At 47.4% G+C, this 20,334-nt stretch overlaps 1 protein-coding gene across 1 annotated transcript in view; it reads left to right on the top strand.

The window, feature by feature from the left end:
• LOC118209810 (ubiquitin carboxyl-terminal hydrolase 25-like) overlaps window positions 1-7,827 on the top strand; it is a 32,658-nt gene extending 24,831 nt beyond the window's left edge. The window contains exons 20-25 of the mRNA XM_035385484.1: window positions 417-495; window positions 1,629-1,708; window positions 3,847-3,970; window positions 6,621-6,816; window positions 6,957-7,154; window positions 7,628-7,827. Of these exons, the coding sequence (XP_035241375.1) occupies window positions 417-495; window positions 1,629-1,708; window positions 3,847-3,970; window positions 6,621-6,816; window positions 6,957-7,129 (652 nt within the window). The 3' untranslated portion in view covers window positions 7,130-7,154; window positions 7,628-7,827. The remainder of the gene's footprint in view (window positions 1-416; window positions 496-1,628; window positions 1,709-3,846; window positions 3,971-6,620; window positions 6,817-6,956; window positions 7,155-7,627) is intronic.
• The last annotated feature ends 12,507 nt before the right edge of the window (window positions 7,828-20,334 follow it).

The following is a 20,334-nucleotide window of genomic DNA, read 5'->3' as shown; positions in this document are numbered from 1 at the left end:
CCTGCAGGCCGGTGTAGATAATGGATGGTTTGCTAAAACCAGCCTGTGCTGTGTCTCCTCCTGTAGGCCGGTGTAGATAATGGATGGTTTGCTTAAACCAACCTGTGCTGTGTCTCCTCCTGCAGGCCGGTGTAGATAATGGATGGTTTGCTAAAACCAGCCTGTGCTGTGTCTCCTCCTGTAGGCCGGTGTAGATAATGGATGGTTTGCTTAAACCAGCCTGTGCTGTGTTTCCTCCTGTAGGCCGGTGTAGATAATGGATGGTTTGCTAAAACCAGCCTGTGCTGTGTCTCCTCCTGTAGGCCGGTGTAGATAATGGATGGTTTGCTTAAACCAGCCTGTGCTGTGTTTCCTCCTGCAGGTCTGTATAGATAATGATTTGCTTAAACCAGCCTGTGCTGTGTCTCCTCCTGCAGGCTGAAGGCTGCTGCTATGCTGGCCGTTGAGAAAGTCAACCTCATGAAAGCCGACGAAGCGGAAACGGACGAGTATGAGGTCAGCGAGCCCGTAACCTTCAGCCTCTCTCTGTTCTGAGCCGCCCGCCAACCGTTTTTCTGTATGTTTATAACCCCATGTACATGCTTTGTGTTGTAATTAGCATGTTAGCTATCCACATGCTTTGTGTTGTAATTAGCATGCTTGTTAGCTGTCCACGCTTTGTGTTGTAATTAGCATGTTAGCTATCCACATGCTTTGTGTTGTAATTAGCATGTGCGTTAGCGATCCACATGCTTTGTGTTGTAATTAGCATGTGCGTTAGCTATCCACATGCTTTGTGTTGTAATTAGCATGTGCGTTAGCTATCCACATGCTTTGTGTTGTAATTAGCATGTGTGTTAGCTGTCCACATGCTTTGTGTTGTAATTAGCATGTGCGTTAGCTGTCCACATGCTTTGTGTTGTAATTAGCATGTTAGCTATCCACATGCTTTGTGTTGTAATTAGCATGTGTGTTAGCTGTCTACATGCTTTGTGTTGTAATTAGCATGTGTGTTAGCTATCCACATGCTTTGTGTTGTAATTTGCATGTTTGTTATTTTTATGCTATGTTTATAAATTAGCATATGTGTTAGCTTCTGCATTTTTGTGTTGTGATCAGAATACATGTTAGCTTCTGGCATCTGAGAACTGAAGGTTTCTGCCTCCTGAAATGGAGGCTACAATGGAGTTGTAATGGAAATGGCTACAATGGAGTTTTTTTACCAGGAGAAGATAAAAGAAAAGAATGAATAATTAACATCTTAGTGTGATGAATGAAAGGCCTAAAGTCTTTCTCTAGTTTTATGAATTGTGAAGTTTTGATTCTGTGCTCAAGCTGTGCCGTCTACAATCATTTCCCCACTTGTTGAATCCTTCAGCTCGAACGTACAGCAGAACCTGCTTATTATCATTAGTCTCTAATTGTGTTAGATGAAACCAATTGGCACGTCATACCGATTGAGGAGTTGCAGTTCTGAGAGCTGTGCGATTACTCCTGGTGCAAAAGAAAGCGTTAATTTCTTCTGAGTGTTTTCGTTTTTTTTTGCTCCTTTGCAGCTGATGCCACTCCTGTAACGATATTAATCCCCAGAGGGAAACTTCCTAACTCCTCCTCCCTGCACCTCCTCTTTTTTCCCCCCCCCTTTCCAGATGTGGCACCAGGATTATGAGAAGTTCATAACGGGGACCATATTTCTGCTCACGGGCGTGGAGTTGTTCCAGAAGAAGAGGTGTGTGTCTCTGTCTCTATTTCTGTATTATCCTCACCCTGGCCTGTCTCCCCCTGGAGCCGACCGGCTCAATCCGGCTTAATGCGGTCCCGATACTCGCTCTCACGCAGCAGGCTTTGGGTCAGATTCCAGGTTTAGAATCTCTTTAGTTACCAGTGAAATTTGAAAACCCTGCAGATTTCTGAGAATTTTGCGATGAAACTTAGCAAAGCGATCTTCATGAAAGGTCAGTTTTACTAAATACAAGTAAAAAAATGCCTGTTTCTTCTAAAATGGTCAGTAATCTGCGAGAACTTTAACGGGGTCTGAAGGGTTAAATTTCAAGCCGATTCTGACTCGGTGACTGTTTTTGTTGTTCAGTTCTATCTGCGCCTGGTTACCACAAATTTCCACGAATCCCACTCTGATCTGGAGTCCCCACTATCGTCAGTAGAGGGCGACAGAGTCCTCTGAAATTCCTTCTGCTGCTTAGGCTGAACCATAGAGCTCAGGATGATGCGTTTTGTTTTCTCTCCACAGTGGCATCATTTCATAGTGAAACATTTTGTAATTAACATTTAATCGCCAAAAGCAGACGCACGTTCAGCGTTTAGCCTCCTCGTATCTACACCACCAGGTTTTTCTGAAGACACGAACGTGAGACAATGAGCACAGCTGAATGTGATTGTCTGTGAGCTTTTCTGGGACTTTCAGCACTGATATTTAGCTCCGTCTGTAGTTTAGTTTTCATCTAATCGGGGATGTCCCCTGTTACCATCCAGCCACTTCTTAGGCCAGGGTGTTCCCAAACTGTGGGTTGCAACCCCATGTGGGGTCACCTGATTTGAAGGCGGGGTCGCCTCAATGTCTCTTTAAAATACATGAATGTAGGCTACTACATGTGGAACACCACACCCAGCAGCCCCTGCTTTAGGCCGTTTCTCTGCCTGCCGTATCGCCGGAACACCAAGCCTGAATGTTGCCGTTCGGTTTCAGCTCTGACATCATTTCCTGTCACCAGCAGTCTCTCAAACCCCCTGCCCCCCCCCCCCCCCCGTGTCGACCCCGCCCCCGCTCCTCTCAATTTTGCCGCTATAAATAGCGAATTGGCCGGGGACGTGGATCAATACCCATCACTGCTGGGGTGAGGGTGAGGGGGAGGGTGAGGGGAGGGGAGGGGAGGGGGTGGGGTAGGGGGGTTGGACTCCGCCCCCCTCTGCCGGGCGAGCTGACTGCTGCCCTTTCGAGCGCTGGCCCTGATCAGCGTGCTGTGGGTCTAATGACACCGGGCTGCATTTCCCTCTGCAATGCGCACACACGCCGTCTTCAGGTCAAGTGAGGACAGCCTGCTTCTTTTTTTTTTTTTTTCTTTTTAAATCGCTGTTTTAAAAGCCATCACTTCCTGTGCTGGTTTGTGTTGTGCCTATTCTCCTGTGTTCTCTCCCACTAATTGGCTCTGTTAACGCTAGCAGCTGCGTACTGCATGAAGTCTCCAGCACCCCACACTCTGCCTGCAGATTGTGTTCTTGGTGGGCTGGGAGATTCACCGTTTTCTGGGTCCTGGTGTTTGTGCTGAAGGACAGTGTTTGTGTTTTTGGTGGGCTGAAACTTTTTCCATTTTTGGGTCCTGGTGTTTGTGCTGAAGGAAAGTGTTTGTGTTTTTGGTGGGTTGGGAGATTTGCCTTTTTGCGTCCTGGTGTTTGTGCTGCTGGCTTAATTATTTCATTGTACACCAAAGTTGGTCCACTTGTAGATCAGACCAGAGTATAAAATCTGGTGTTCAGTCCTGGTCTTGCAGAGCTGCAGGTGTTCAGTCCTGGTCTTGGAGAGCTGCAGGTGTTCAGTCCTGGTTTTCTAGAGCTGCAGGTGCTCAGTCCTGGTCTTGCAGAGCTGCAGGTGTTCAGCCCTGGTCTTGCAGAGGTGCAGGTGTTCAGTCTTGGTCTTCTAGTGCTACAGGGCTGCTGGTTTTGTGTTTGTGACCTCATTTCCTGGGTCTGAACTGTTTGCTGTTTTTAAGGTGTAAAACCTCATCAGATTCTGCAAACTCCATGTCTGCAGACCCTGTACTCGTGGTGTTACTGTGAGGGACAAAACGAGCCCCCCCCCCCAGGAGCGCATGTATGTCTGCATGCAACCTTTCTCTGCCTTTCTTTCCCTAGCTACACGGACGCCCTGGTGTACCTCGTATTTTCCTCCCAGTGGAACAAAGAGCTGCTGTCGAAGGGTCCTTACGGAGGCCAGAGCCAGGAAGTGCTGGCCTATTACAGGCGAGTCTGCCTTCTGGTGAGTCCTGTGCAGGCCAGGGTCAGCCTGGGTCGTTATTCATGCCCTGACCTTTGACCTCCCGTTTCCCCCACCACCGGCTCCCTCTGTGCGCACGCCGCCAATCCGTGAAGTCCATACCGCTAACTGCGTGGGAGCAGAGGCTGCCTGCACCTAATAATGTATGTACGTTTATGTGTAAGGACAAGTTAAATCTTTGATTGGTTCATCAAGTGCTCAGTTCGAGCCAATGATTGGATGGGAGTACGTACGGGGCCAGCTTCCCCAGGTCTGTGGTTGAAAAGCAGGTTTTTAGTGCTGCATCTCCCCTGCATTACAAAAGTAACAGAGAGAAAAAGAAACTGCAGATATCAGCGGGGCCTGCATGCGGGATGCGTGCTGTTGCACGCTCCTTCGGATCACGATGACAAATGAACCTCGTCTCGAGCAAAGCTTTGGCTTTGAAACAGACGCCTCTGTCATCGGGGAGCCGGTTCAAATCGGCAAGACTGCTGTAAGCAGCCGAACCCTGGCAACATTCTACAACATGAAACGCTTCAGCGTAGACTGAAGGAGAGTTCAGTCTTTGCACAGCTGTGTGTGTGTAATCTTGGCACAAGCACCGCACACACACACACACACACACATAGACACACTCATACACACGCACGCATCCACACACACACACACACACATACACGCACACTCACACACACACACACACACACATATACACACACACACACACGCATCCACATACACACGCACACACACACACTCACACACACACACACACTCACACACACACACACACACTCGCACACACACACTCGCACACACACACTCGCACACACACACACACACACACACACACACACACACACTCACACACGCATCCACACACACACACACACACACACACACACACACGCACACACAGGCCTCATATTTAAGCGAATCTGAGACGGCTCAGCTGGAGTTACGGAGGAAAGCCCCTCATGCCCGTCGCGGGACCGCCTGTAACCCGACCCCCTGGTATTGTGCTTCTCGTGACCTGGTTTTGGAAGAGGAAGCGGGCGTTTTGGGAAAAAAGGGAACACGCCCAGCAGGCTGAATTCCCCTGTCCTGGCCTGACCTCCGTATCAACCCTGGGCCGATGGAGCGGACCCGGGCGGGCGGGCAGGCAGACCTTCGGCGGCGTACCGCGCCGCGTTCGCTCGCTTCTGGCTTTTGTCTCGGAGGGGAGAAGGAAGATAAAAATCAACACGATACGGCAACCTTTTCCGATATTCCGTTTCTGCCAAGAGACGCCGCTCCAGAAAAGGCCATTTCTTTCATTTGCTCATGAAATATTCAAGGGCTTAACAAAAAAAAAAAAAACTTTATTGGTTTATTTGAAAGGGACGAGCACAGATAACACTGACGCCAGTGCAAAGAGAGCATCCAGTGCTCTGTATTTGTGTCTTGTGTAGCCAAAGCTCATTTCTGACCCCACCCTTGATGGGCAAGGAAACCACACAAACTTGTTGACACTGAGGTCCTCCACAAACCAGTTTTGAGATCCCCAGTCAAAAGAATCTAGGGTAGTGATAGCTGCTAGCTTGCTTGCTTGAACCAATCAAATAAAAGTTGCATTACACTATTAACTGGAACCTCCTGTCGCTAAAGGAGTAGAGAGGGAAGAAAGAATGTGAAAGTATCTGGTTAGTCTGAAGCTGCGATTCCAAACCATGTTCCTGGAGATCTACCATCCTGTAGGTTTTCACTCCAAACCTTACAAAGCACACCTCATCCAACAGCTAGAGCAGGACTGCTTAATCCAGTTCTTGGAGATCTACCATCCTGTAGGTTTTCACTCCAAACCTAACAAAGCACACCTCACTCAACAGCTAGAGCAGGGCTGCCCAACCCTCTTCCTGGAGATCTACCGTCCTGTAGGGTTTCACTCTAACCCTTACAAAGCACACCTTATTCAACAGCTAGAGAGCTTATTGGCTGTTGATTAGTAGTGTCAGCTGTGTCAGATCAGGTTTGGAGTGACAGCCTGCGGGGGGCGGGGCTGGGAGTGACAGCCTGCGGGGGGCGGGGCTGGGAGTGACAGCCTGCGGGGGCGGGGCTGGGAGTGACAGCCTGCGGGGGGAGGGGCTGGGAGTGACAGCCTGCGGGGGGAGGAGCTGGGAGTGACAGCCTGCGGGGGGCGGAGCTGGGAGTGACAGCCTGCGGGGGCGGGGCTGGGAGTGACAGCCTGCGGGGGGAGGGGCTGGGAGTGACAGCCTGCGGGGGGAGGAGCTGGGAGTGACAGCCTGCGGGGGGCGGAGCTGGGAGTGACAGCCTGCGGGGGGAGGAGCTGGGAGTGACAGCCTGCAGGGGGCGGAGCTGGGAGTGACAGCCTGCGGGGGCGGGGCTGGGAGTGACAGCCTGCAGGGGGCGGAGCTGGGAGTGACAGTCTGCGGGGGGAGGAGCTGGGAGTGACAGCCTGCAGGGGCGGGGCTGGGAGTGACAGCCTGCGGGGGGCGGAGCTGGGAGTGACAGCCTGCAGGGGGTGGGGCTGGGAGTGACAGCCTGCAGGGGGAGGAGCTGGGAGTGACAGCCTGCGAGGGCGGGGCTGGGAGTGACAGCCTGTGGGGGCGGGGCTTGGAGCCGCTGACCGTAATGCCCGTGTGCTCTGCAGAGGCTGAACGAGCGGGCGGCGACGCTCTTCGGCACGGGCGACGAGGCGGCCGTCAGCTCCGGCATGGCCATCCTCACTCAGCTGGTGGTGCCCTGCCTGCCTCTCCTCCTCGCTGACCACACCCAGGAGGACGACCTGGTCACTGTGGAGGCCGTGAGGAACCGCTGGTGCTCCTACCTGGACCAGGAGATGGAACGTAGGTCCCAAAATGGCTCCTTCACTTCCACGCTGTGTTGGTTATGTTCTATGGGAGAATCCTGAAACGCGAGATCAGCAGCGTTTGTCTGATGGGCGTGGCGAGTGTGAAATTGACCTTTGACCCTTAATGTCGCGCAGCCACCCTCCTGGAGAAGCTGACGGACGTCCTCCCGAGGCTCCTCGACTGCTCCGGGGAGGTCTGCAGCTTCGAGGACCCGCCCAAAGTCCCGCCCTGGTCCAGCTGGGACCTGTGCGACCGCTTCAGACGGCTCATAGCCTCCCTGAGACGCACGTCCGCCAGCGAGACATGAGCCGTGTGGGACTAGCCCCTCCCCTGCCCCCCCCCAAACACTGGCCCTGCCCCAACCCAAACACTGTCCCTGCCCCACCCTAACACTGTCCCCGCCCCAAGGAACTGCACTCAGTCAGATTTTCTGCCTGTGCCTTACTCACATAAGCGGTTATTACTCTCTCTTATTTTGGCTACTTCTGTTTTGATGGTTCAATTTTATTTTGCTGCTATGGGTTAATAATATGAATCATTATGATAATTATTAATATTGTTTTACCTTTCTCTTTTAGCATGAATGGGGAATAAATGTTTTTAAAATTATAATAATAAATAACAAATGGAAGAACACCATACTATATGCAACACTGCGACAGCCAAAGTCTGCAAGAGTTAATAATTCAGGTTTATTTTTGTATTGCACCTCTCCACACACGCGCGCACGCACACACACAAACCTTTTTTGTTTAAAAGGAAGAACTCTGCTTGCTCTGGCAGTTTTCAGTCACAGGTTTGCATATTTTCTTGAAGGATGAAAGAGCTTTTTGGATTTGTGTTTTTGTTTAATCAATTGCTCCGTGTGCAGGATTGAGTTCTCCGTCCGGACGACCGCGGTGAACCCGGGAGCTTTACCGCATGTGCTATGTCTGTCCGTCCTGTTTTATTTTTTTCTGTGGCCTGTAAATAAAGCTCTATTTTTTGCCATTTTTGGCCCGACAGTGTTCTCTGACTTTCTTGCTTTGTTTTCGTAGAACTACCACGTGCTGGCGGCTGCTATTTTATTTCAGCCAATAAAAATTACTTTCTAGCACTACACCAAACATTTTGATTGGTTCAAATAATGCAGCGTATGGTAACGGCCCAATTTAACGGCTCATGAAGTCACGTATTTTGTCATTGACCTTCACATTTTAGCACTGTGATGCACAAGGAATATGAGACTGTAATTAAATGGAACTCCGCCTATGAAAACACAAATATACCTTATAGCGTGTGTTTGCACCCCGTCCCTGCAGAATCACTGACATTTCAATTTCAGCCTTTCAAACAATTGCATAAAACAATAAACCCCAGCGTCGGGACGTCAGAGATTATTCAGCTCTTTTACTTTTTTTTTATCTGACCAAGAAGTGTCGTTGCGTTGTGTTTAAACATCCAACTACAAGCAGTTAAGTTGTCCCTATAAGCACGGTCATTGAGTACAATTTGATTAAATTTTCCTTTTGTCTCATCAGACTCGCTATTGATCGGAGTTATTCCAGTGGTGACCGCAAAGCCTTTATGGCCGCTACACCACTTTCACCTCTGCCCTTTATCGCACAGACCCCGGCCGTATCGAGTCTCTTTCGTCTGTCTTTCAATATCTCGGCCGTCTCCGTTACGGTCTGCCCGTATCGATCCCTCCTCGCGCGCAGCTCAGAGGGCAGCTACTCAATCACTGTTCTGCGTGGCAATCGGTTTTAATTAAAATCTTGTTAATGCCGGGCCGGGAAAATCCGAGATTAGCCTCCGGTTATCAAAATAAGAAGCATTGTTGTGCACGTAATAGAATCGCCCTGTCTGTGTTCTTGAGTCGTGACTCACTTGGCGGCACAAAGGGTGTCGCCAGATCCGTGACATGTTTTTGCCGTTCGACAGAATATTTTTAAATTGTATGGCACCGTCTCCCACCTCGGGCGTTTGGCCACAAAACGGAGCAAATTGTGTTCTTTAATGTTTCGTGGAAATTATAATATTTTATAGCGGTATAGACGGTGTGTTGTGTCGCAGCGGGTTTATTCCCCGTGAGAAAAGGCAGCGCATGTCCTTCGTAGGTGGCAGCCCCCGTAGTCCTCTGTGAGAATGAAAACGCAGTTACCTCAGAGTTCAACTGGCGAGGCAAGACGGCGCGTGAAGAGGTGGTGCCGCGGGGCGAAGTGCTCTCGACATGTTAATGATGCTTCATCTGCGTTTGAGAAAAGAGCATATATCTCAAGTTGGTCCCTGTAATAATGCTTATACTGTGGCCCTGGGCACTATCAGAAATAATAGCAGTGTAATCAAAATTTAATTTAGTATTGCCAGCATGGTGCATCTATTACCGTCTTCCATCACTGGCAAAAGCACAAGACCCGCCGTTGGACAGCTTCAGGTTAAGTATATATGATAAGTACAGCAATCGACTTATCTTGAGTGAAGGGCATCGCTGGTTTCCGCTTTTAGGATTTGGCTACTGGTTAGAAATCCCCTTCCAGGAATGTCGTAGCCTTCCACTTTTTCGTTTGGAAATGAGCCTACTTTTAATTAAAGCAAGACACTGCCTAATTATCAAGGATGGCCTGTGTTTCAATTGCATGCATTTTAAATTTTTTTGCATGCAAATTTTTTAAATTTAAAGTTTTTCAAATACGTCAAATACTTTCAAGTAGGCTCGTTTGGTCATTTTTGATTTATGAGATTGAAACAATATTGATGTAATTTGTATAATCATACTTCAAGAGGTATTTCTGTATATTTAAAATACTCAAAATACATCCTGGTTTCCCACCGATTAAATATTTTTTAAGCCTTTGCATTCCCCTTTCTCTGTTCCATATCTGTTCATTTCGCGTGCTCTGTAATCCAGATATCTGTTTTCCTTGTCCATGTGCCATTTAGCCTACACCATTCAGAAACGAAGCTGTCTCACAATGTTTGTACTTCCTGGATGTGGATTTATTCCGCTATCGTTTTGCCCTCGCATGTCTAATTGTGAACGGAGGCTGAAGTTAACTTCAGGTGGTGGGTGTAGCCTACAGTGTAGCTAAGCTAAGTAACAAGACAATTTATTACAAAACCTCTATAAATAAATATTGGCACCTATAAGATTAACATGTTTGCTCGGTTGTTTTACCCGTGTGTGTGCCATACTGGTAGAAAAATAAACTAGTCAGTCATGTCTGCAATTCAGGCACACAAATAGGTCGCCTGTTTGTAACCTATCTAAGTAACATAGATGATAGTCTGGCGATATGCCATTCTGGTTTGATCGTTAGTACCGATAACTTCAAAAGTGGTGCTGTGTACACCTAGCTCTGTTTTACTCTGTGATTGCGTTGTAAGTTTTAAAAATGCTTTAAAAATGACCTATGCATGTAGGTTAACAGTTTTTATTTATTTTTATTTTTTTGCTTTATTGAAAAATTTCTAATAACTTAACGCGTTACATAGCCTAATGCTTTTCAATACATGCTTTTTCTATAATATTTTTTAAACGAAACCGCATTATCGAAAAGCCAACTTATTTAGGCTATATGATTTCTAGCATTTGCTAATGGGCTTCAAATTCACAACATTGTCTGTTATGGGTCTATTTGAGTCGATGGCCTATAGATACATTATGAAGGTTTTGCGTAAAGTAGGGCCTACATACTAGTGGAGCCTCCAGTCATTCTGAAGCCGCGGATAAATTAGCTGAATTCTCTGCTGTTGGAGTATCTTGTGTGCAAGTTTGGGTAGCCTGCGGTCTGTCCTCGCATTTATTGGAAACAGCTCGGAAGTGCATCCATCTTTGAAATTGGACCAGGTAAATATAAACGCTGCAAGTTCGGACTATTAAACGTTTAAATAATAGAGAGCACAAATGTCGAATTTATAAATGGCTGCTAATTTATCGGTAGGCCTTTACGGCAAATCCTGTTCCAACGCCCATCTTGGTGAATGCAACACCTGTCTCGCGTTCACGGTCATGGTTTTGTTTACTGAACATTTACGTACCATATTCTTAATATTTTAGTCCATGTTGGCGTAAAAATGACTGTGGCGTACTAGGCCATGTATTTGTTTATGACAGGCCTGTTTGTTTCATGAAACGCACGCTATAGCCTACTGTTTACTAAACACTCGGACTATTACTTAAGTTGCGATCTAAACCGCAATCGCTTTGCCCGCTTAAGTTTAAACATAGTGCAGTGGTCCTCCTGGAATGGCACTCGCTGAACAAGATCCCTTAAATAAAAAAAGGGGTTTGGATGGAATGTCGGTGTTCTTTGGGGACAAATGGAAGGAAGTACTCCAGACTCTTAGGCTATTGGGTGTGTGCACAGCAATTGAATTGACTTCGAATGCATTTTAATTAGCGTTTTTATTTGTTTGGTCCTCCGAAAACAGGTAAGGCGGTTGGTGGGACGGATAACTGCTGCGCGAACCTGGTGCCGGTGAGTACACAGGTGGACCGGTCTGAAAAGCCGACAGAAGCAGCAGCCTTTCCCCTTCAGTAAGAGGGTGTTCACCCAACTTTTGCAAGTGCTAAAATGTGTTTCTAGGGTCGTATACGTGTCCAGTAGGGTGCGCTGCAGCATAGTTTTTTTTCCTCCAGGACTCTCAATGCTAATTGGTTTGTCAAATGGATTTTGCTGTGCGGTGAGAAGCGTAACCGATATTGCAGAGAGCGTCAAAGTTGAATTCTGTACCAGCTGAGGGCCTAAGAATAGGGTAAATACGCGTATGAAATTAAAACGTGTATTTATTATTATTATTATTATTATTATTATTATTATTATTGTTATTTTAAGGACAGTATAAGTCAGTCTTCACTATTTGCCAAAGCACACTATGGACAAGAGAATAACACGTGACAGGGCATCACCATATGACTTCAAAACGCCCGTCGGCCTATGCAAGCACTCCATTCAAAGCAAAAGTATAGCACGGGGACACTGCCGTGTGAAGCTGTCATCATTCATCAAACACAAGTCTAAATCACAGACAGGTCTGTGCATAGCCTAGTATTCACCACCAGGAAACCGGCCAGGTGCATTAAACCGTGCTAAAACAATCCACAGCTGTCGTTGGTGTATTTTGTTCCTGAAAAATGTGTTTTGTTGTTATACGTATTTGCGTGGCACATACTTTGATGTTGCATAGCTTATTTATTTATTTATTTATCTATCTATTTATTTGGGATATTGTCCAATAAACAGCTGGATGTTTACTTTAGTGAATCGGCTTGAGAAGCAGACACTGCGCCACATTTCACCCCTTTCACTTGTGCTTGGAAAAGAGGAGAAAGCCATACTGGGATGAGTCAGACAGAAGGGCTGGGGGCTCGGGCAGTGGTTTGCTTGTTTATTTTTTTCTTCTGTTGGGGGGTGGAGGGGATGTGCTCGGCTTCACCATGGACACATGTATTATTATTATTATATTTATGTTTTAAAACATGGCCGCTTGCAGATGTCTGCCGCCACACTCCGTTGATGACAAGCAGCCGTTACCAGGGCAATCTCCCATTGTCTGACTGTCTAGACAATCCCCGCGTCACCTGACATGACGTTCTTCAATTTGTCTGTGAAATCGATGGTTCCGAGCTGCAGGCTCGGTCCGCCAGACATTATCGCGAGGCCCGCCTCGCAGCGTGAGCTGCTGTCCGTTTCTCATTAAGCCCCCCGGTCCCCACGGATTTGGGCGACTGCTTCGGCGCTGGGGTCCCGCCAGTTCGTTTGCGCGTTTTAGCGCCTCGAGACTCATGAATGTATAATGAGGTGGGGTCACTTCTCCCTGAGGGAATCCATATTTGTTGTGGCATCTATTCGAATAATGCTGCTGTGCGTCCATAAATCAGTTTTAATTTTTTTTGTGATAAAATAAGGTTTGGAAAAAAAAAAAAAACATTACATATGCACCAGTGCTGTTTGTGTCCTGCTGAATGATTGGTGAAATAAGCTTGATTTGTGAAATGAGCCTTAGCTCAAATGAGTTTTACGGCTGTATCAGCAATGATTTCCAGCAGGAATTATTTCCAAGCTCATTGCATTTTTGCATTGTCAGTGTTTATGATAAGAAGAGTGAATAACAGGAGAAAGTAAGCTTTTATTTTTTTTTATTAGTGTGTGTGTGTCAGTAACATGTACATTTTGTTTAAATGTACCTTTATATTGCAGGGGGTGGCCACTCTTGCTCATAGTTTGCGAATCAATTGTAAATAATTTTGCTAATGAAATGTAATTGTCCGGCGCACTTAATTACGCATATTTATACTGCGGCAAAGCTACCGCTGCATTGTGTCTCTGGCGGTACATAATTAAACACATACAACTGCGGCGGATCGGGATTTCGGGCGGTTGTGTCGCAGCGATTGTTAAATGCCTCCGTGTATTCCGGCAGAGGTCCCGTGAGCCGCGGCCACTGCAGGTCTCCGGCGTGACGGCACGGCCGCTGCACCTATTGTGTCTCTGCTGCGGGGGAGCTGGCCTGTGATTGGACAGTGGGAGCAGCAGACAATAGCTGATGGTTATTAAGTGGATGGCTAGGGGACGGCTCGACGTGCGTCATTGTCTGGTGAAGTTGATATGGCTACCTTTCTCTCTCAGTGGTGGCGAGTCTACTTAACTGTAAAAGATATTCGCAATGTTTTTTGTCCGGTGCGTTTACCACGCCGCTCAGAAGTGTAATGAGAATGCTTATATTGATCACGTGAAACGACGCTGGGAGCACCGGCGAGTGTTGTAACAGTGTTAATGTAACGCAACAGGTTGGAAAACTCAGTAATGGAAACGGTGACTGGGTTGCAGATTTTCGGGTTTGTGCTTGCAGTGGTCAAGCAAAAATAATGAAAAAGGGCAAAACTAGTACCACTAAATGTTTTTTGTGTTTTGTTTTAAAACAAAGGCATGCAAAAGATGACACTTTTGTACATAAGAAATTTTTTTTTTCACTCAAATTGCAGCGAAAGCAGTCTGCAAAGGTGTACGTTTCCCCAATGAGGAAAAGGGAGTGGGAGGAGAATAAAAAACATTGGCCTCAGATTGATGTCAGTGGAATAATTCTGTTCTGATGCTTTTAAGCCCTAAATCAGTTCCAGTCAGGCTCTGTTTTAGACTCAGAATGAAAGTTGTTTGACAGAAAAGAAATATCACAGCCTGTGTGCATCCTATACTGGGGGGTCTTTTTTTAAGGGGGGTGCGTTTGCTCCCCGGGCGGGGTTAGGGGACCCCCCCGTCTCCAGGTGGCATCACTAAAGATACTCGCTTCTCTTGTCAGCAACTGGGGCGTCAGCCTCGCCTCCTCCGTCCCCAGGACCCCCGGCTGCCAATCCGGCGCCACTGCTGCGCCTCCCAGCCAATTGGCTCCTGCATCGGTGAGAGACTGATTTACATCATGCGCTAATGAAATTTGTTTACTCTACCGCATTTTCCCCTTCTCTCCCCCTCGCACGGATTATTAGCTTCATCTGTTCGTTTTTCTGGTTGGCGAATTAGGAATTGGAAAACGGTGTTTGCCCAGGTGCCTTCCATTTTTCTTTCTTTCCCATCCCTCTCTTTTTGCTCTCTTTTGCTCCTCCATACCCCCCCCCCCCCCCCGCTTTCATTCCTTCCCCGGCTCGGATCCGTGCCTGGCGCTTAGCGTGCTACTTCTGTCCGCGGCTGAATGCAGTCCCGTTCACAGGATTGTGTTAGGCTGCTGCCATGGAAATGAAATGAGATTCAGTGAACCCCTTACCCCCAACCACCCCCCCCCCCCCCACACCCACCCCCTCCCCGTTTCCATTAATTCATTTTTAAGTCCTCTTTTCTCATCACTTTCGGGGGAAAGCGGTTCTCGGCGACGCGTCGGTGTGCGGGTGACACCAGACATTGTTGATCCAGCGGTGGGTCTTTGTGCGGATTTTGTCCCCCTCTGCACCCCCCCCCCTGCCCCCCTGTCTCCCCCCCCCCCGGTTTCTCGGTCATTGTTGTTGAGATTCATTCTGCGCTCTCAGACCTGGCGCGGGTTCCAGTCTGCTCCGGGCTGCATTAGCATAGCGCGCCGGACCCCGACACTGCAGCATTCGGCCATATCTCATTGTTCCTTCTCGCCTTGGATGTGATTTTATTAATGAATAGCGCTGAGGTCATTTCTAACCTTGGCTGCCCCCCTCCCCCTCTCCTGCCCAGCCCTCACCCTGCACACACACATAATGTCTGATTTGCATCTGTTTGTCAGAATGGCAGTAGTTTTGGTGTTTTTCTGAAGAGAGAGAGTTTTTCTGCAGTGAATCCCATCTTGGTGTGAATAGATTGTGGTTGCGCTATTGTGGCGGAAGTAAAGTTGAAGTGGCGCAATGCTTGCTTTTCACTGCAAGTGATCTACATAAAACTCCACAAGTGACCAAGCAATTATGAAAATCTCTCCATTTGTGGCATATTGGGTCTCTCTCTCTCTCTCTCTCTCTCTCTCTGTCTCTCTGTCAACCCCCCCCCCCCCAGGATATATAGTTCTCTCTCTCTTTCCTCCTCTCCAGCTATCTCGATGTCCCCCTTTGTCTCTCTCTTCTCTGTCCGACTCACACATGCCTGTTTGTTTGCTTATTTTAGCTCTTGTGCTAATGTCTTCTACACGTACCTCTGCAGCACCATTCACACCTGTATGACAGGAGGGTAGTGTGTGTACTGCTGGTTCAGGGTGGGAAGGGGTGGAGGGTATATTAGGGGTGAATGGTTGGAGGGTATATTCGTGGTGAAGGGGTGGCGGTATATTCAGGGTGAAGGGGTGGCGGGTATATTTGGGGTGAAGGGTTGGAGGGTATATTCGAGCTTAAGGCATGTGTGGGTATATTCAGGGTGAAGGGGCGGTGGGTATATTTGGGGGGTGAAGGGGCGGTGGGTATATTCGGGGGGTGAAGGGGCGGTGGGTATATTCAGGGTGAAGGTGTGGCGGGTATATTTGGGGTGAAGGGTTGGAGGGTATATTCGAGCTTAAGGGGCATGTGTGTATAATCGGGGTGGAGGGTATATTCGGGGGGGTGAAGGTGTGGCGGGTATATTCGGGGGGGTGAAGGGGTGGTGGGTATATTCGGGGGGGTGAACGGGTGGTGGGTATATTCGGGGGGTGAAGGGGTGGTGGGTATATTCGGGGGGTGAAGGGGTGGTGGGTATATTCGGGGGGGTGAACGGGTGGTGGGTATATTCGGGGTGAATGGTTGGAGGGTATATTCGGGGGGTGAAGGGGCGGTGGGTATATTCGGGGGGTGAAGGGGTGGTGGGTATATTCGGGGGGTGAAGGGGTGGTGGGTATATTCGGGGTGAATGGTTGGAGGGTATATTCGGGGGGTGAAGGTGTGGCGGGTATATTTGGGGGGTGAAGGGGTGGTGGGTATATTCGGGGGGTGAAGGGGCGGTGGGTATATTCGGGGGGTGAAGGGGCGGTGGGTATATTCGGGGGGTGAAGGGGTGGTGGGTATATTCGGGGGGTGAAGGGGCGGTGGGTATATTCGGGGGGTGAAGGGGTGGTGGGTATATTCGGGGGGTGAAGGGGGGGTGGGTATATTCAGGGTGAAGGGGTGGTGGGTATATTCGGGGGGTGAAGGGGCGGTGGGTATATTCGGGGGGTGAAGGGGCGGTGGGTATATTCAGGGTGAAGGTGTGGCGGGTATATTCGTGGTGAAGGTGTGGCGGGTATATTCGGGGGGTGAAGGGGCGGTGGGTATATTCGGGGGGTGAAGGTGTGGTGGGTATATTCGTGGTGAAGGGGCGGTGGGTATATTCGGGAGGTGAAGGGGCGGTGGGTATATTCGGGAGGTGAAGGGGCGGTGGGTATATTCAGGGTGAAGGGGCGGTGGGTATATTCGGAGGTAAAAGCAGGTTATTTTCCACGGGTTTGGTGCAGGAGAGCAGAGAGGGCCCGTGGACGCTGCGTGTGATTAAGCACAGATTTAAGCGTGATTAAGCGCAGAGTTCGCTCACCGACACGGATCCCGTAATCTGAGTCGTCTGTAATGGTGCGCGGCCCTTCGGGGGCCATCTCACGCCGCTGGAGTGGCTCCTCGTCTTCTGGAAGGTTCTGGCGCCACGCCCGCGTCGGGGTCTTATTCACTCAGGCCAGTCGGCCGCTCTCTTCCTAAGGCTGGCGGCAGTGTAGTATAATGGCTAAGGAGTTGGTCTCGTAACGTAAAGGTCGCAGGTTCGATTCCCCGGTAGGACACTGCCGTTGTACCCTTGAGCAAGGTACTTAACCTGCATTGCTCCAGTATATATCCAGCTGTATAATTGCGTACAATGTAAGTCGCTCTGGATAAGAGCGTCTGCTAAATGCCTGTAAAACAAAAAAAGAAAAACTAAAATCTTCCCAGGAACAGCATCCGAGGCGCGGACGTCCTCAAATCCAATGGCCAATATCGAGGAAATTGCTTTATTTATAAAGGAAATTGATAGGCTACACGCTGCAGGAGTGCAAAAGGCTTTTTTTATTAGGCGATTTGTGTGTTTCCAGCATGTAAACCGCAATTCTCAGCATATATTATTCCGAAATCAAACCTGCACAGTCATTTCAACCTGCCTGAATTTATTAGAAAATTTCATTTATTTATATCTATGATGAAAAAGCTAAATCCAGTACAGAATAACAGTGATGGCTACATTTTATTAAACATGTATTTGCAATCTCTTTGTTAATTTGATGAATAACTGCTACTATAACAAATGAGAAACCGCTACTGAATTTAAAAGAAAGTCTGTGCCATAAAAATAGAATTTTAGTTTAATGTAATATCGGCATATATTTGTAGATTTGGAAATGGCTTTAGTTGATATGCCTCAAATTCACCTTGGACCTAATTTCCATTGTATTCTAATGGAGTTGGCATTAACAGAATTGCTAAAGGGTTGCTAAGTGGTGGAAGTGCTAATAATAATAACTGCTAATACTAATGATAATACCACTACTGCTAATAATAGTAATGGGAATCCATCATCATCATAATTCCTTTACCTTTTACTCCAAAGAGATCCTGTCATATTTTAGTCTCAAGGTGCTTTCTGTTAAAATTATGCTTAAAATAAAATATTATGCTTAAAATCCATCATGTGAAATTGCAGATGGCTTTTTAAAATGCTGCCGAGAGTATTTTGAGGCATATCAAGTCTTTTTAACGCTTTAAGTGAAACAGGAGTAGTAATTACTGATGCCTCATTTTATTTTGCCTGGCTGTTCGGGTGTACAGTTGGTTCAGCTACCTGGCTTTTATGGATTTTAAAGATTTGAAGTGACACTCCTACATTATATCAAACTGTAGGTGGGCAGACGGTCAAAACTTTACCCATTTATATGCCAAATTACCTCCACAAAAAATAACAATGCTGGCAACTAGATTAGCAATGGCTGTTTTTATTTTATGGAAGATGAACAAAAAGATTACCAACACTATCTCATATCTAGTTTTTTAAATACACTGTTTTGTGCCTCAAAAAATACTGTTCATCACTTTGTTTAACACAATTGTATTTCATGAGTGATATTCACCATTAAAGGTGAGCGGAGTCTGCCCTCCATATTCTTGCTTTTTTCAGGCAGGTTTAAAGCAGAGAGCTTAACGGGTAGAGAGAAGGGGCTGTGGTGATGGTGTTCCAGAGTAGGCCGTCCTACGGACCGTGCCAAGCGTCTCGCTGGACATCAGCCATGTCAGCTAAGGACATCGTGGTTGATGGTCTGGGCCTTGAATTAAAAAAAGAAATGTTGGGAAAAAATAATCTTTTTCTCACTGAATATGTTGTAAATCTGAAAATGATCCCTGTACGTCAGTCTGTGTGGATTTTCTGCTGCAAATCCCGCCCCCCTCCTCCCCGAAGACGTAAAAATCATTGCATTCGGTGGAGAGTCCTGTCAAACTCATGGCTAACGCTAACAAACGGACTCTTACTGTTATTAGTCACAGCAGCTTGCTGCTAAGTCTCCCTTTTCCCCGCTAAGACTTGGCGCAGCTAGAAGTACCGCGTTTGATTGGTTGGGATTGTGTGTTTTCAGGAAGCTGCCAGCGTGACTGCACAGTGTGCCTGCACTTACCCAGCTTGCAGTGGGGCACTTGACTTAAATATGAATCTGCAGGAAAGGTATTGTGTATTCTAGCCCTGTGCATGAGTGTAAATGATCCGGGTTACTGTGGTTTAGTGCCTGGGGATGGAGGGCAGGGCAGGGCGGGGCAGAACGATTCCTAAATACGTTTGGGGTTGGTAAACCACGCACCGTCCGGGGAGCTTTTTTGGGGGCTGGCAGGAAGGTAAGAGTTTGGACTTAAGCTCCCACCGGGGTGTGTTTTAGACAAAATGTTTCCAACGAAAGGGCGTGAGACCTGCAGTGGTCTACAGAGGAGTTCCAGGAGGTACCCAAATTAAAAAATTTCAGATGAAGATTATTTTCTTTTCCAAATTTCATGACTTGCAGTCAGACAGTTTTGACCTGTTTTCTCAAGTGTATATATGACTGGTAATATGATCGGTTTAATACATAATCTATATTTGAATAAACGTATGTGCGCCTAATGCTGTTCTGAAGTATATGAAGTTATGTTTTATGCATCCTTCCATGTACAGACGGCCACTAATACTGATTGGAGTCCCCCATATAGGGGGCGATCCCAAAGGCTGTTGAGACCCCTGGGGGTGAATGGGCAGAGGCAGCGTGGGGTCGAGGACTGGCTTTCCACTACAGGGAGGGGGGGCCCTGTAACATGGGATCTGTGCCTGGGTGGGGGGGGGGGGGGGGGGGGGGGGCATGACGAACTGTAGATCGGGGGGGGGGGAGGAAATGTATCTCTTTGTCTTGCACTGTAATTTAAATGGATCCGTGGTGTCGACGTGTTAAAAAAACGAGGAACAAGTGGCCATTGTTTCATTTCCTGTTTCTGCCTCACTTTTCCGCTCGTCTCATTTCCCGAATGTCTTCCGCGTGTAATTGATCGACTTAACGAAGAAAAAATTCATAAAAGGGTCGATGTCCACGCACGAAAAGTAAACTTTGGCATTTGTGTTTGAGTTTTAGAGATTTCCATGAAAATATGTTGTTTCCCTTTGTGTAGTAATCAGTTTAATTTCATAATGTCACATTTCTGCAACTACAAATCCGAAAATGCTCAATTGAAAAGAATAATTGTCATCATGAAACTTTTAAGGTTTTGGTCAGGTAGGTCTCACAGCATTTACATTTTTAAAAAATGCTATTCATGTAGAGTTCAAGATGCTGTTTAATAAAAACAGTTATTCGTCATTACAGTCGTTATACACCCTGTTGTCATATTGCTTAGAATTCTGGTAAATGGCACCTTTGAATCAGGTGAGACTTAATTTGAGCGTCATTGACAGTATCCTTGACGACATCAACCACGTTGGAAAAATCGCCCATTTTAGAAGAGCTACTATATGGCAAGGATTTGAGTAAAGGCCCATAAAACAACTTCATTTCCCATAAAACAACCAACCGCTAAAGCTGCAGTGCCAGAGCAAATGGTGAAACTACAACCAT

Source organism: Anguilla anguilla, chromosome 12 (genome assembly GCF_013347855.1).
Source record: "Anguilla anguilla isolate fAngAng1 chromosome 12, fAngAng1.pri, whole genome shotgun sequence".
NCBI lineage: Eukaryota > Metazoa > Chordata > Actinopteri > Anguilliformes > Anguillidae > Anguilla > Anguilla anguilla.
The sequence above is the reverse complement of the archived record's forward strand: the minus strand, read 5'-3'. Positions and strand labels throughout refer to the sequence as shown.